Source organism: Lathyrus oleraceus, chromosome 4 (genome assembly GCF_024323335.1).
Source record: "Lathyrus oleraceus cultivar Zhongwan6 chromosome 4, CAAS_Psat_ZW6_1.0, whole genome shotgun sequence".
Classification (NCBI taxonomy): domain Eukaryota; kingdom Viridiplantae; phylum Streptophyta; class Magnoliopsida; order Fabales; family Fabaceae; genus Lathyrus; species Lathyrus oleraceus.
The window spans coordinates 86,266,774-86,282,309 of record NC_066582.1 but is presented as its reverse complement, the minus strand read 5'-3'; the positions used below and the strand labels follow the sequence as shown (position 1 = coordinate 86,282,309).

Here is a 15,536-nt window from a genome sequence, read left to right as displayed (position 1 = left end):
TCATAAATTTCTATTATTCAATATTTGGATTAGTAGTTTCAATTTTACTGTTTCATATAATTTTTACGATACAAAAAAACAAATATTATTAAAATTTTATTGACTAATTACATAATTGGATCCGTAGTTTCATTTTTCCTGTTTCATATAATTTCTACAATATGAGAAAACAAAATTTATAAAAATTTTATTGATTCACTATGTATTTGGATCAGTAGTTTCATTTTTTCCATTTCATATTATTTTATACGGCATAATTGTACTCAAATGTACATTGAAAACAATATATATATGAATATTTTCTTATCGATATTTAACTGGTTGTGTTCCGTGCCACTTTAAAAATAAAACAAAACTAAAATTATTCGGAATAAATTTTAAAATCAATTATATTTTATACTTTATTCACATGCATTTAAATTTAACTAATTTTGTTTTCAAGTTAATCAAATCTATTTATTATTTTATGATAATATAATACTCATTTTATAAATAAAAACTAATTTTACAATAATATATGTTCTTCTCAATCATTATCAGCAATAACTAAGATTTGAGGTTAACACAGTGATAGAAGAGATTAGTGTTAGAATTTCATGTTAGAATATAAAAAATGATATGTATCAACATTGTTAGTAATTAGTCCTCATGAATACCATGTTATTTCCAACCATAAGCTCAATGAATTTTCATCTATAGCATCCTCGTGACAGTCAAGAATAAGTCCATGTTCAAGCGAAAATCAATAAAATGCCATCTTTGGAACAATTTCAATTGTTGTAGATCCATTGTTTGAAAAAATAGTAAAACATCAAACTGAAATTGTAGTTAACATAAACTAAGCAGTTATACACCGAACAATGATATTAAGAATGTTTCTAGTTATTGAACCACAATAGTAAAATTAAAATGTCATGTCAACTGATAATTTTAGCGTTATGAATTTTAGAGAAAAAACTATTGTTTTTCTCTTCGTATCAAACTTTGAACTCGTAAATTTCAATTTGCACAACCTTAGCTCGACCAACGTGTAGAGTTGAGACGATTATATAGATGCCATTATGTTTTATTTTATAATTTAGAATGCATTATTAATTATATTTAATACACTGATAAGTCCTATTTATAAGAAACAAAAAGCTCAATAAAAACGATCTTCCTTATAGTAGAGCATTTCCATTCAAAAAGAGACTTATTGCACCACAAACGATCTTCCTCAGACATGATGATGTAAGAGCCATGAGCACATTCAACAAAACTATTATTGTTTTTTTTCTTATAGTTGTAAGTTGTAACAATCTAAGTGATAGACTCTTCCAAGGTAGCCCATAAAAGAAAGGCAAAATAAGTGATAGACATGAAAATAGTTATAATAACAGATTTTATTAAAATAAAGCTCCGTTGTAGTCCATTTTTCTATGATTTTCTTCTAGATTGCTATTAAGAAAGTACATATAAAGTTGCAAAATAAGCAGTTACACAAATACCTCTGATAAAACTTACAATACACTACTTCTTTATGAAAGTGTTTATCATTTTTTTCTTTCAATACTGTGATTATCTCATCTGGCTAAGGCTTGCATAAAGATGAATTATATGCATTCGTGCTAAAGAATATAGGTGATAATGTTGTATAAGCATGTAAATAATAAATTAAATACATCTGTTAGATGAAGTGAAAAGTAAAATTGCCACATTTATCAACTTGTGGGATACGCGTGCATCCGCATGAGTACTCGTATGATAGGTTTAATTATTACTAGTTGTTTGAAATTTTGAAAAGAAAAATAGAGGGATGAAAAAATACGAAGAATATTATTATTAATTAATAATGAAAAAATAGAAAAAGATGTGTTGTATATAGATACGGTGAATGGTGAATGATAGAAGTTGTAGAAAAAAATTAATATTTACAAAAGAAAAAATAAAGTAAGGATGTGGTTGTTTTAAGGTTGTAAAAATTATTCATGAGAATATTGTCATGGGAATGCAACATTCTCACGTTGATTCCCAAGATATATACATTCTCACGCTTGATTCTCAAACATTTTATATTCCCATAAATTTTATTGACACGTGGTTCTTCTATTTTTATTCTAAGATTTAAAGGGTGGGAACCCAACATTTACATGGAAATAAAGTTCAACTAACTACAACTCTCCACTATTACTCACATTAATTTATTTTTTATTTTTTGTAATTTTTAAATTAAATAAATATTATAATAATGATGGGAATAGGATTCTAAGGAATGTTACTTTTTAACTTGAAATAAACACGATTTTTTTTCAAAATAACCAGTATTTTCAAATTAAATCCCTAAATAACCATTTTTTTCAAAAAAATAATACAAAAATAACCATCTTTCTTAAGCTAGAGAGGAGACACCATTGGAGCTGACGCATGCTCCTAATGGCTATGCATGTAGGCGTCAGGTCTCTTGGCGCATGCATGTGTGGTGCCACATGAACTGACGCATACATAAATTATATAGTATATGCGACAATGCATGTGACGAAGAGGGGTGATTCTTGGGAGGTTGGATACATGGGTCTAGTTCACACATGCATGCTCACGAACCCAATGCAAGACCATCGAAAACTTAGCTATCAGTTAATATGCGATGAAATTTTGTTTGTCATTAGCGACAATCCGTCGTTAAAGGTGTAAGACCCCAATTTTGACCCTAAGATCCCTCATGTTATCTCATCATATGCATTAGCATTGAGATCACACCTTGACATCCTCCTTACCCCTCATTCATTGGGTTTGCATTGGGAGAGGTCACCAAGCACTTTAGATTGTATCATACTTTGTTTTTCATTATTTACTAACCAAAATACCAAAAATATGTCAATGTATAGTTTGTTGCTTTTGTAGGTAGTGTGTATACTCACCTATGCTCCATCAAGATCATATCTAGGATTTGAGACCCTCAATGTAAGGATCTCAATCAAGAATTGGTTTACTTTGGCTCTAAGCGTCATATACGGATCCCCATGATCTTCACATGTTGTTTTGATTAAGAAATCATCAAGAGTTTGGAGTTTGTTTGCCTTGGAAATCCTAATTCATCTGGGTATCTTGTGTGACTTCTTCAACAAGTTTCTTCAACAATTGATCAAGTATTTCAAGAGATACTTCATGTTACATCATCTTATGCATGTATGATCCTCCATGATCCCCAAAAGTCAAGATAATGTCAAGCTAGCAAGTTGGTTCATGGTGGTTGACCAAAGAAAGTCAACTGGTCAAAACTGGGGTTCCCTAGACCCTATCTTCTACAATTTTTGTCATATGAAAATGATTCCAAGAGAAAAAGTTACTCTAAATGACATTCCAAACAACTTTCATGTTTAGGTCTAGGGATAGTTTTGCTTGGAAATTCACTTTTTATGATGAAATATTATAGGTCATTTTGGGGCAATACCATTGAACAAGTGATTTTCCTCAACTTCTAAAATGCATAACTCCTTCATCACTAATCCAAATAATGTCAAATTTGTGACCAAATTGAATAGGTTTGAAAGGGATACAACTTTTATGAGGGAATTTTTCTCATTTGAAGTCCATAGAAAAAATTATTCAAGGTGGAAAAAGTGAACATTTGACTTGGGACTTAGAAAATTTTCAAATATGTTTGATTTCCCAAACTTCCACCTCAAAATTCATCATGATCCAAGCTTCAAATGAAAAAGTGTTCAACATGAAAGTTGTTCCCCTTGATTTAGCATTTCCAAAACATCCAAGATCTTCTCATTTGGATAAAAATCGAGGTACTTGCACATGGGTGTAAGTTAAGGTATCATTTGGTTAATTTTAAGTTCCACTTTTCATATACATTTGCATGAGCTTCTAACATGATTTCAGCATGAAGTACATTTAATTATGGATCAGAATACATCATTTCATGGGCCTAATGTACACCCATGCATCCACTCAAGAGAGAATTTGAAAATTTGCCAAATTTAGAAATGTGCAAATATCATTCACATTGGCTATAAATAGAACCCTTGATGATCAGAATTGGGATCCCTTTTGCCCAAGCTTTGATCCTCTCCTCCCCAAACCCCATTGAAAGGATAATCTTGAAGGTTTCTTAAGAAACCGAGTTTCAATTCTCCTTCTGTTTTAGGATTGAAACTTCAAGAGTCCAAGCCTTTTAAACATTCAAATCATCTTCTGCAAGCTTCTAGAGTCAAGCCAAGCCAAATTGGAAGCCAGATCAAGCAATTCTGAAGCTCCTCGAAGGTGAGATTTCAGCAACTTCTTCTTTTTGATTCTCTCTCAATTCTCCACTATTCTTGTTAATTTTTGGTTTGCTGAAGTCCTACCAATGTAGGCAACAAGATTGAGTTGCTTTGAGGTCAAATCGAAGCAACTTAGTTCGTGATCCTCAAAATTCAACTCCTTGTATCTTTTCATATACTTGGAATTGGACAAAATTGAGGCCAGATTCGAGCTCATGAGCATTTTTTCTTTAAATTCATGTCTTGCTTTTTCATTTTGGTGATGGTTGAAGGTAGACCAGTCCGGTGAGGTCTACCGGAGAAGAAGACTGGAGCTCTGACTCCGGCGATGTGTTGGCAAGCATCTCAACCATAAGATCCATTTAAATTGTTTTAATCTTGGCGTTGCTTTTGATTACCACGCGTGCGTCTCAGTTGACCAAGGCACGTGTGGAACGCGCGCTAATCACCATCTGATCTGCCACCTCAATTAATGAGGTTGATCAGATGATCCACGCTTTTTTGAATTTCTGAATATTCCATTTAATTGCTTGTTTTTAATTAAATCATATTAATTTCATTATTGATCCAAAAAAATATGGGACTTTCACCAAAAAAATTTAAATATTTTTCTCGTTCATTTTCTGAATTAAAATTATTTTTTGGATCAATATTGATATTTTTAATGATTTAGTTGTTTTTCTTCATATTTTTAATTGTTTAAAAATACTTCTGACTTTTCAAAAATAATGAAATTTTTTCTCCAAGGTCTTTTAACCTTGTTTGACCCATGATAAATCTCTTGGCCATTTATTTGGTGTTTTGAAGAGGTTTTAGGTTTTTGATAAAACATAATTTAATTTAATGCATTTTAATTTGATTTTTAATTGTTTAATTGTGTAAAAATTATGTTGAGCCATTTTTATTGACTTGTGAAGTTTCACTATGTGTTTGGACCTTGGTCAAGGTTGATTTGACTTTTGTTGGATTAAAATCATTGGATTTAGGGGATTGATAAAATGTACATTTCATCTCCTAAAATGAATGAATGATTTTAATTTGATAAAATTCCTCTCATGACCAATTTGTGTTTGTCTCATTTCCCCTCCTCTTCATCTTCAATCCCATTCTATCCCATCCCTCTCATTGACCAATGACATTTCAATATCCTAAGGTTAATTGGTACATCAATAACTTTGTGTTAGATGAACCAATACAAGTATGGATGAGATTATGTCTATCCTTTGATCATTTTCTTTTTTCTGTGTGGTATGTTTTAAGAGTATGGTTCATTATACCATATCTCTAACATGCATTAACACCAAAATTTCTATTGCCCGACCTCAGATAGTTGTGACTTCTACATAAGTCCAATTACGATTGCTTAACATAGTGCTAAATTTTGACCCAAAGACATAGCATTCTAGTAAGTGAGATTGTAAGTCTCCCCCCTTTCATGGTATTGTGTGGAAACTTGGTTTTTTTTCCTTTCCTTTGGAAGATGTCTTGGTTCAGTGATCCATGCTTGTGAATAGATGGTTGAGTGTTCTCCAAAGAATGATTTAAACAATTGAAAAGCAAAACTCCACTAACATTTAATCAACTAACATTTGACTAACTCTTATTATTATTTGCTTTTAATTTCAAGTCATTTACTTTATGCCATTTAAATTCAAGCCATTTATCATTTGCCATTATACATATCATTTAACTTGTTTATTTTAATGTCATTTTCCCTTTGCTCACTTGAGGCAAAAATGAACGTCTCGGTGGATTGAAAATCCGAAAGGGTAATCCAGGTAAAAATTAGAGACATAAAACAGAAAAATTCATCCTGGTAAATTGAGTACCCCACCTTGGGGCAATCTAGGCAAAAATTAGGGATTACGAAGAAAAGATAAAATTATTTAATCAAAAGAGTTTATTATTTTTAAAAGAGATAATAAGCTCGTGTCTATAAACTTTTAGATATATATAAATACTTTAATCGATAGTATATTTTTTCTATATATAACTATTATTTTTGTTTTAACATTATTTATATTTGAATCAATAGTAAATTTATTTCCGTATATAAATTTTAATTTCAAATTATTTTTTTTGGCGATCTATTCAAATGTATTTTTAAAAAATAAAATAAAACACATTAAAATCGATTATACATCTTGAATTTTTCTTAAATAGCAATTAAAGATATATATATATATATATATATATATATATATATATATATATATATATATATATATATATATATTATATATTTTTTTTTTAATCATTCATTTATTTTTAATTTATTATAGAACGGTTTAAGTTCTAAATCTTAAACTTATATTGATTTTTCTTTTTGTTTTAGTACTTTTATAAATTGAAAAATACTAGAATTTTGCTCTCTTATATAAATTTTAATTTAAAATTATTTTTTACGAGATCTAGTCAAATCTATTTTAAAATATAATCAAACACATTAAAATTAATTATACATATTTAAAATTATTTTTGATTTTTTAAAATAGAAATTAAATATACGTTTCTCAAATTTTAAAAATATATATTTTCCCTGTTTATTCTTTTGTGTTTGCATCAATAAAAAAAAATATTTGTATCAATAATATTTGTATCAACAATAAATTTTTTTCATTCATAAAAATATTTGAATTAATAGTTATATTTTTCCGGTTTCTATAAAATAAGTAGAAATCAAATTTATAAACAAGATTGTAAGAAGACAGAAGGAACATCATTAAACAAAACAAAATAAACCATTAAATAATACGAAGTAGAACAAATATCAAATGACATAAAAAAAATAGAGGAACATTTTACCATTAATTTAAAATTTAATGGTGACATTGTTTTATCAATGACATATATAAATTTCAGTTATAATTATACATTATATTGGAATCATGTTTAAATAATTAAAAAATAATATATTTTATCTGTATTTAGATTCATACATTGTTTTAAAAGTATTTATTAAAAAAATTTAATTGTATAAAAAATATAATAATAATTGTATAGTACGAATGATGTAAAATAATAAGTTTTTTTTTTTTAATTAGATTCATACTCATTTAAGCGAATCTCTAATTATACTCCAACTTTTTTTTTACTTCACTATATTCTTGAGTTTTAAAATTGAATTAAAGTTCAATAAAAATATTTCATCATAAAGTAAATTCATTTGATCATTAATAAACTTTATTATATACTAAAATGCTATTGGTATTTGAGTCATTTAAAAAGTGAATTGATGAATTTATCTATCTTTTTCATAAATATTTAAACATGATAAATTAAATTAAATAACATATTATAAAAATAAATCATTTTAAATATATTAAAATAAATCTTATAACCTTTAAATAATAAAGATAAAAAAATAGCAAAAACTTTTGTCTCCAAATTTTCAGATCCATTATGATCGGATAAAGAAGTCGGTATGAGATTAGCAAATCTCATAAAACAACATAATCATTTATCAATTTCAATATTAATACACATATATAATAGGAAATCAACATAAATTAAAAAGTAAAATAAAATCATTCCTTATTTTCAATATCAATACATTAAATTAATATTAAACCATAAACCCACATCGGACAGGATCCTCTGTGTCCGCTTTCTTACCTTCTGCTTTCATCTAGGCCTTTAACTTAATCTAATAGGATAGAAAATAAAAAAAGTGAAAGAAGATTAATCAATTAAAATCAAATCCAACTGCTAACATTGCACAGGAGAGATCACATAATAAAAAATATTGGAGGGATCTGTTTCCCACACCTAGTGATAGGATGAACCAAATCCACTTATTTCTTGTCACAAACATAATTTCTTGTAATCACAAAACAAAACAAACAAAATCAAAAACATAAACCTAAAAAGTTGACAGAACAAAGAAAGATCACAAACTTTGAAAGACAATTGAACACCTTCAACGATATTTCATCTAAACACATACAATCTTAAACATCTTTAACGATTCTTCATCGAAATCCAAAAATTAAAAAGTATAAACTGAACTCAAAACGTAAAAAAAAAAATCAAAGAACTCTAAACAACATTAATCTAGAAAATAAACATGAATAACTCAGAAATAGATCAGTAAACAACATTACTCCAGAGAATTTGACGTGAATTTTAATGTATTATATAAACAGAACCAGAGTAAACAAATATTACGAAAAACAATACATAATGGACATAGAGCATTTTTAAAGAAGAAGAGATGAAGAAGGTGAAGATGGAAGAAATTTTTTAGGGTTATAGGAAAACTTGATTAATGTTTGGTTGGTCATGGAAGCCAGTGAAGAAGAAAGGCGAAAGATTTTAAATTTTTTTAGGAGAAATTGAAAAAGGATTAGTGACCGGTAAGACATTGCAATGTGGTGTGATGTTTGAAAAAAATAGTATAAAATTTTCTAAAAACATAGAAGTTAGGACACATGACATATGCCGGGCAAATAAGAAAAAATTGCAAGATTATATGAACCAAATAGGTTCAATAGAAAAGTTGGTTTAATTTTTAAAATTTTGGACCAAATTATCCACAATTTGATGATGTGTTAAATAAAGATCAAATGACATATTAGAGTTTTCTACATCATATTATTTTTTTATATTATAGATTTAAATAATGATAAATGAATGAAAAATAATACTAATAGTTTAATTAAATAATTTTATCGCCTATTAATATATTTTAATTTTATAGATGCAAATATAAAAAACAATAACATGAAAAATTTGCATAAAATATTAATGAGATTAATTGAAATACATTGTAAATGTAAAAAGGTTTTACATCATCAATTAATTATAGACGTTGGATATTAAAAGAAGTTTGACTTTTATTTTAAAAATCTATAAAGTAATACAAATGGGTGATAGTGATGAATCGACGGTGTAAAACTTTTTACACTAACAATTATTAAATAACAGAGATTTTTTTTTTATAATTAGTTAAAGTATTTGTCAAGAAAACTTATAATAGTTTAATTCTAAAAAAAATTATTAGCCCAAATACACCACGTGATTCTTTGAATTAGATAGTCTATAAAAGGCTAGTCTTTAAATATTTATATAACTAGTTAGTCCTTTAAATTTTTCTACCATATTTGTTAAACACTTTTTTTTTTTTTTTTTACGTATATAGTTAAATACTGAGCTCTCTTAATAATAAATTTATAAAATTATATAAAAAAAAGTAATGAGTGGAGCAATTTAATATTTGAACCAAAGAATCCGAACACAAACAAACATGAATAGTGGAAAATGCATCGTAAAGTAGCTTGGTATGGTTGGGTTTTCCCAAACAAGAAAAAAGAGAGAAAACATCGTAAAAGCGAGATGAGAATGAAAATGGCAGCATATAGTAAAGAAAATGGGATCCACGCGTTTCAATTCTTGTTTGTTGGAACTCATTCACTTCACACCCTTCACACTTTTTCACCTCACCTCACAAGCATTCATTTCATTGTTCAGCACCCTGCAAATACCCTACCACTCTACTCTCTACCTAGCAGCTTTTCACCCAATCCTTGTCCGCCACGTGTCGTAACGGGTCCCTTCAATCCCACCTTTCCCTTTCTCCTTTCCATATTCCTATCGGACCTTGTAATTAATAAATTCACTTTATTCACTTAATTGTATTAAATCTCTTCCTTTCAAGGGTCGTTTTCTTTTCCAACACTCACTCTTTCTTTCATCTTCACTACTATACTACGTTTCAATTTTTCTTCACTTGCAACATTTCAATACTAACCTAAAACAGTTTTTTTTTCCTTCTCTTTTTGCAACCACTCACTCTCTCACTCACTCACTCACTATGGCATGGTCTGATTCAACTACTCACAAACAATCTCGTCCCTCTCAACCCCTCTACGTGCCTCAATTCCGTTCCAATGTTCCTCCTCCCTACAACAACCGAACCCATTTTCCTCCGTCCGAGGATTCATCATCTTTCAATCGCTCCACTCACAGACCACGTGGCCGAGGCGGTTACGGTTATGGTCCTCCACGTCATTTCCCTCGACCCGAACAACAACAACCGCCGCGGAACTTCAACTACAACCACGATCCTCCTCATCGGAACAATCGCCCTCCGGTTGAGCCCCGCATTGAGCCGGAAAACGGCGTCGTTGCGAATTTCGAAGCGTATGAATCTATCCCCGTTGAGGCTACCGGCGAGAACGTGCCTCCGCCGGTGAATGTCTTTGCTGAAACCGAACTTCATGAGGATTTGAAGAATAACATTGAGAGATGTAAGTATGTGAAACCTACTCCGGTTCAGCGTTACGCGATCCCCATTGCTGTTGCCGGGAGAGACCTTATGGCCTGTGCTCAGACTGGGTCTGGTAAAACGGCGGCGTTTTGTTTTCCGATTATATCTGGGATTATGAAAGATCGTTTAGGTTCTGGGTTGTCGGCTATGCCACGTGGCGGTGGTTCCGATGTTGCGTACCCCACTGCACTCATCTTGTCTCCAACTAGGGAGTTATCATGCCAGGTTTTTTTTTGTTGTTTTACTTTTCTATCTTAATTTTTTATTCTTTAAATACATATTTTGTTTAGTTCAAAGTAGAAAACAACAACATAGTTTGAATCTAATTTTTGTTTTTTTATATGCTCAAAACTAAATTGGTTAGATACATGCTGAAGCAAACAAGTTTGCTTATCAAACAGGAGTGAAGATTGCGGTTGCTTACGGGGGTGCTCCTATTGGTCAACAGGTTTTTGTTTTGTTTTGTTTGTTGGTTTGTGAGGTTTTATAGTGTGGATTCAAATTCATTGTTTGTGACTGTAAACAGCTACGTGTTTTGGAGAGAGGTGTTGATATTTTGGTTGCAACTCCTGGGCGTTTGGTGGATATGATTGAAAGAGAAAGGGTTTCTTTGAAGAAGATTAAGTATCTTGCTTTGGATGAGGCTGATCGGATGCTGGACATGGGTTTTGAGCATCAGATTCGCAACATTGTTCAGCAGATGAACATGCCTGCTCCGGGAGCTAGACAGACTTTGCTTTTCAGTGCCACCTTTCCTGATAATATACAGGTTGGTTAACTTTAATCCCTGTGATATAGTTTTTTAGTTACTGTATTTGATGATGTTCTTGATGCTTTGAGAATTGTTTACTGTTTAATTGATGTGTCTTTGTAATGTTATATTCAATGGTTTGTGTATTGTATAACGATTTCATACTTTGTTGTTGTGAACTGCAGAAGCTTGCATCTGACTTTTTGTCAAACTATGTGTTCCTGGCTGTTGGAAGGGTTGGTTCAAGCACTGAATTGATTGTACAGAAAATTGAATCTGTTCAGGATATGGAGAAAAGGAATCGTCTTGTGGATCTTCTCCGACGCAATGTAGTCAATGGGAAGGTAATATTGCAATGTAAATCTACAATTATTGTTGCTTCTGTACCAGCTGTTTTTGATATACTTTGTGTTTGATAATATTTTTTTATGAAGTGCAGCTTGCTTTATCTCTTATATTTGTTGAAACAAAGAAAGGAGCAGATGCTTTAGAAAGTTGGCTATGCAGAAGTGGTTTTCCAGCTATTGCAATACATGGTGACAAGGTTCAAATGGTTAGTAGCTTTTGTTCTTTACTTTATTTCCTCTGTATTCTTTTACCGAATTCAATGTTAGTCGTCTATCTTATGTTGTATTAGCTACTGTTGCAGTGCCTTATGCTTTATTTGTTTCTGTATTTGTGGTCCCTCGTGCAATCAATTCCAACATTTTGATCATAGAATCCAAAATAAAAGGTGTCTAGCTTGTGACATCTATTCTATTTTTGGATCATATAATCCAAAATATGGTGACTATAACGTGATATCTATTCTATTTTGCATTGTACAATTCAAAATATTACTGTACTCTTTTTGTCTGTGTTATTACTTAAAGGTATTTTATTTTTCTATATTGTTGCATTTTGTTTTTAGGAGCGGGAGCGAGCTTTGAGATCTTTTAAACGTGGTCTTACTCCAATAATGGTTGCAACAGATGTTGCTTCTCGAGGATTGGATATACCTCATGTGGCTCATGTTATAAACTTTGACTTGCCGAGAGACATAGATGACTATGTACATAGAATTGGTAGAACAGGCCGTGCTGGTCAGTCTGGTTTAGCAACTGCTTTCTTCAGCAGCAAAAACATGCCACTTGCGAAGAGTCTTGTTGGACTTTTGCAAGAAGCAAAACAAGAAGTTCCTTCTTGGCTAATCCAGTATTCTGAGTCTTCAGCACCAGGTGGACGCGGCAGCTTTGGATCTCAACGGCCGCCCTGGAGAGGCAATTATGGAGGGCGTGATTTCCGGACTGCAGCAGAACCTGTAATGGTGGAGAGTTACAATAACTACAACAGTAGTTACAGTAATTATGGTGATAATGGTTTCCATAATGTTCCCGAACAGGTGCAGAATTACAACTACAACCGCACCTACAGCAATGGAGGAGACCATACTGCCAACACTTATACTGATACCTCTTTAAACAACCAAAACTCTAACAACAATACCGCTTTTGACAGCAGTAATACAGAGGTTGCTGGTGGTTACAATTATGCTGATGTTGGTTTGTGTGAAGGCAGTGATGGCATAAACGGGCCATGTGGTTATGCATCTGTTGTGCCAACTGGATGGGACTGACTTGGCTAGCATCTTGCTCGTTGCATCCTTTTTGCTAATGATTTTGATGGATAAGGTAACATTGTATACAATGATGCCAAAGAGCAAATAGCTAGATCCCTAACTTTAAGATAGTTCAAAATTTGCTGCAGACATTTGGTATTGAATATTGTTTGGCCTGAGACCATTTCGTAGTTCGAACTTACTATACAATGTGTGAGCTCGAATTGTGGATAGGATCATTTGCGTTTTGGAATCTTACAAGTTATACAAAGGATGGGCCTGATCTGTGGATTTAAACATTTATCTTTTAAGATTCGCTATAGTTGTACTATTTATATCTCAATATGATTTGGCTTTTTAGCTTCACTCTTTTATAGTTAATATAAATCAGGAGATGTTTGGTATTGAAATTATTCAATCCCTGATTACCCATGGATTCCCAATCTTGAATTTAAATTAAAACCCTTATCTTCATGCTAAGGCTTTCCTCACTAGCTTTCAATGCATCATCATCACTGAGTAATCCTTGAAACCCTGTAGTTTGAAAAGTGGAATCAATATATTTCATGGAAGAGTTTAGTAGTGGACGTTTGGTGAAATACCATAACTAAAACCAACTTGACCAACATTTGCAAATAGAGTAGTTGGATGAAGATTGGTCTCATAACCAAACTTTATCCCAGAACTACATATTGCTATGTCTTTGTAACCATGTTCAATAGCCATTGATATTAAGCTCCAATACAAGTTTTTTATTTCATGTTTAGGAGAAATGAGAATTTAAACAGAATATGCCTCTGCACAACTTCGGAAGAGCTGAAAATAAGAATAATTCAAAAGGCAGTATGAAAATAAAAATAAAAAATCCAAATGGAGGAATTAAGAAAGATAAAGTTGAAAACACTCATTGCATGGGCTTGGTACATAAGGGATGGATTCTCTCCCAAGAAGTATTTTAATGATTTCTTAAGCCTCGTATATATTTTTTAGACATCATGCGGAAATTTTAAAATACTTTCCTTTGGGAGATTCATCTTCAGATACACCTAATGCATACTCAACGTAGGTCATTCTGAGTGATGCTCTATAGGTTGAGTTTTTTATTCTGGAGATGCATTTCTGAAATATTTCAAGAAAATATTCATAACTGATCAGCTTAGTAGAAATTCCGAAGATGCATCTTCGGAAGTTTGGGCGGGATATTGAAATGTTCTGTCAGATTTGCATGTCAGATATTTCCGGAGATGCATCTTCAGAATAATCTTATAAAACACATAGTTGCATGATCACACAACCATTGTTGTTTTTCTTTGAAAATCCTCACCGAAAATCCTTCCATTCTCAATTTATTTTTTCACTCCAAATCTCCAATCTTGTGGTTCATTACACCAAAGGGAGCAAAATAAGTTAAAATTTCAGGTAAAGATCATTTATTTCGAGTTGCATTGCTCACATTAATCTCGTGTTTTGTCTGAAAAAACGAGCATTTTTTCCCAGAAATGTATCTCCTAAACGTGTATGAACTATTCTGGAAATACATTTCCGGTATCAGTCTAGGTTCATTTTTCAGCTCTGTTTTCAGCAGTAGCGTTAATTTACTGATTTGCGGTAAGTGTTTTTATTATATATGGTGCACCCCCATATTTCTCCCCAACAAGTTGTGTCTCCAAATGTTCAATGTGTTATTGTGATGACGACAAATGTAGGCAACCAATTTAAAAATGAGCAAGAGTTTGAATCTCGTGATCAAATGCTTCAATGGATTCGTATGAAGGTCTCCAAACAGGGATTCGATGTAGTCATTGGAAGGTCCGATAATGGTTCAGATAAAAGATTTGTCTTTTTGACAATGACGTGCGAAAGAAGCAGGAAATATAGACCTTCACTCTGGAATTTTAAAAAAGACGACACCAGTTCAAGAAAATGTGAGTGTCCCTTTAAGATATGTGGTTACATGTTGACAAACAAAATTGGAGATTTATTGTCATATGTGGTTTGTATAACCATGATTTGTGTGATAAGTTAGCGGGTCATCCAATTGTGTGTCAGCTCATGCCGGAAGAGAAAGAATGTGTTGTTGACATGACATTGAATTTGGTTAAGCCGAAAAATATACTTGCAACATTGAAACGGAAAAGACTTGAAAATATATCAAATATCAAGCAAGTGTATAATATTCGGTACCAAACTAACAAGGCGCTTAAAGGGGATAGAAGTGAAATGCAACAACTCTTACAACAATTTGATGATAATAGTTACGTGTCTACGTACCGAATATGCAAAGATGGAGTTAATGTTAGAGATATATTTTATACTCATCCTGGTTCCATAAAGTTGTCCAACACGTTTCCTACGGTGCTCATACTTGATTCAACGTATAAGACCAACAAGTATAAGCTTATATTGTTCGAGATGGTTGGTGTTATCTCAATTGAGAAGACACATTCTGCCAATTTGCATTTCTAGAGAGCGAGAAATGAGAGAATGTTACTTAGGCCTTAGAGGTGTGTCAGACAATGTTGAAGGACCAAGTTGAGATGCCTAAAGTCATAGTTATCGGCCACGACACCGCCTTGATAAATTCAGTTGCAAATGTATTTCATACTTCTTACACATTACTTTGTAGGTATCACATAACAAAGAATGCGAGAAGCCGAGTTAAATCCGCAA

At 31.6% G+C, this 15,536-nt stretch overlaps 2 protein-coding genes across 2 annotated transcripts; both read left to right on the top strand.

The window, feature by feature from the left end:
• Positions 1–9,877: 9,877 nt before the first annotated feature.
• Positions 9,878–13,232, top strand: LOC127073567 (DEAD-box ATP-dependent RNA helicase 52C). Its single transcript, XM_051014742.1, has 6 exons — positions 9,878–10,743; positions 10,883–10,966; positions 11,045–11,287; positions 11,455–11,613; positions 11,709–11,822; positions 12,180–13,232. The coding sequence occupies exons 1-6, from the start codon at positions 10,063–10,065 to the stop codon at positions 12,882–12,884; spliced, it is 1,986 nt and encodes a 661-aa protein (XP_050870699.1). The 5' UTR covers positions 9,878–10,062; the 3' UTR covers positions 12,885–13,232.
• A 1,578-nt stretch (positions 13,233–14,810) lies between these two features.
• Positions 14,811–15,332, top strand: LOC127136133 (uncharacterized). The gene has a single exon (XM_051062729.1). The coding sequence runs from the start codon at positions 14,811–14,813 to the stop codon at positions 15,330–15,332; it is 522 nt and encodes a 173-aa protein (XP_050918686.1).
• The last annotated feature ends 204 nt before the right edge of the window (positions 15,333–15,536 follow it).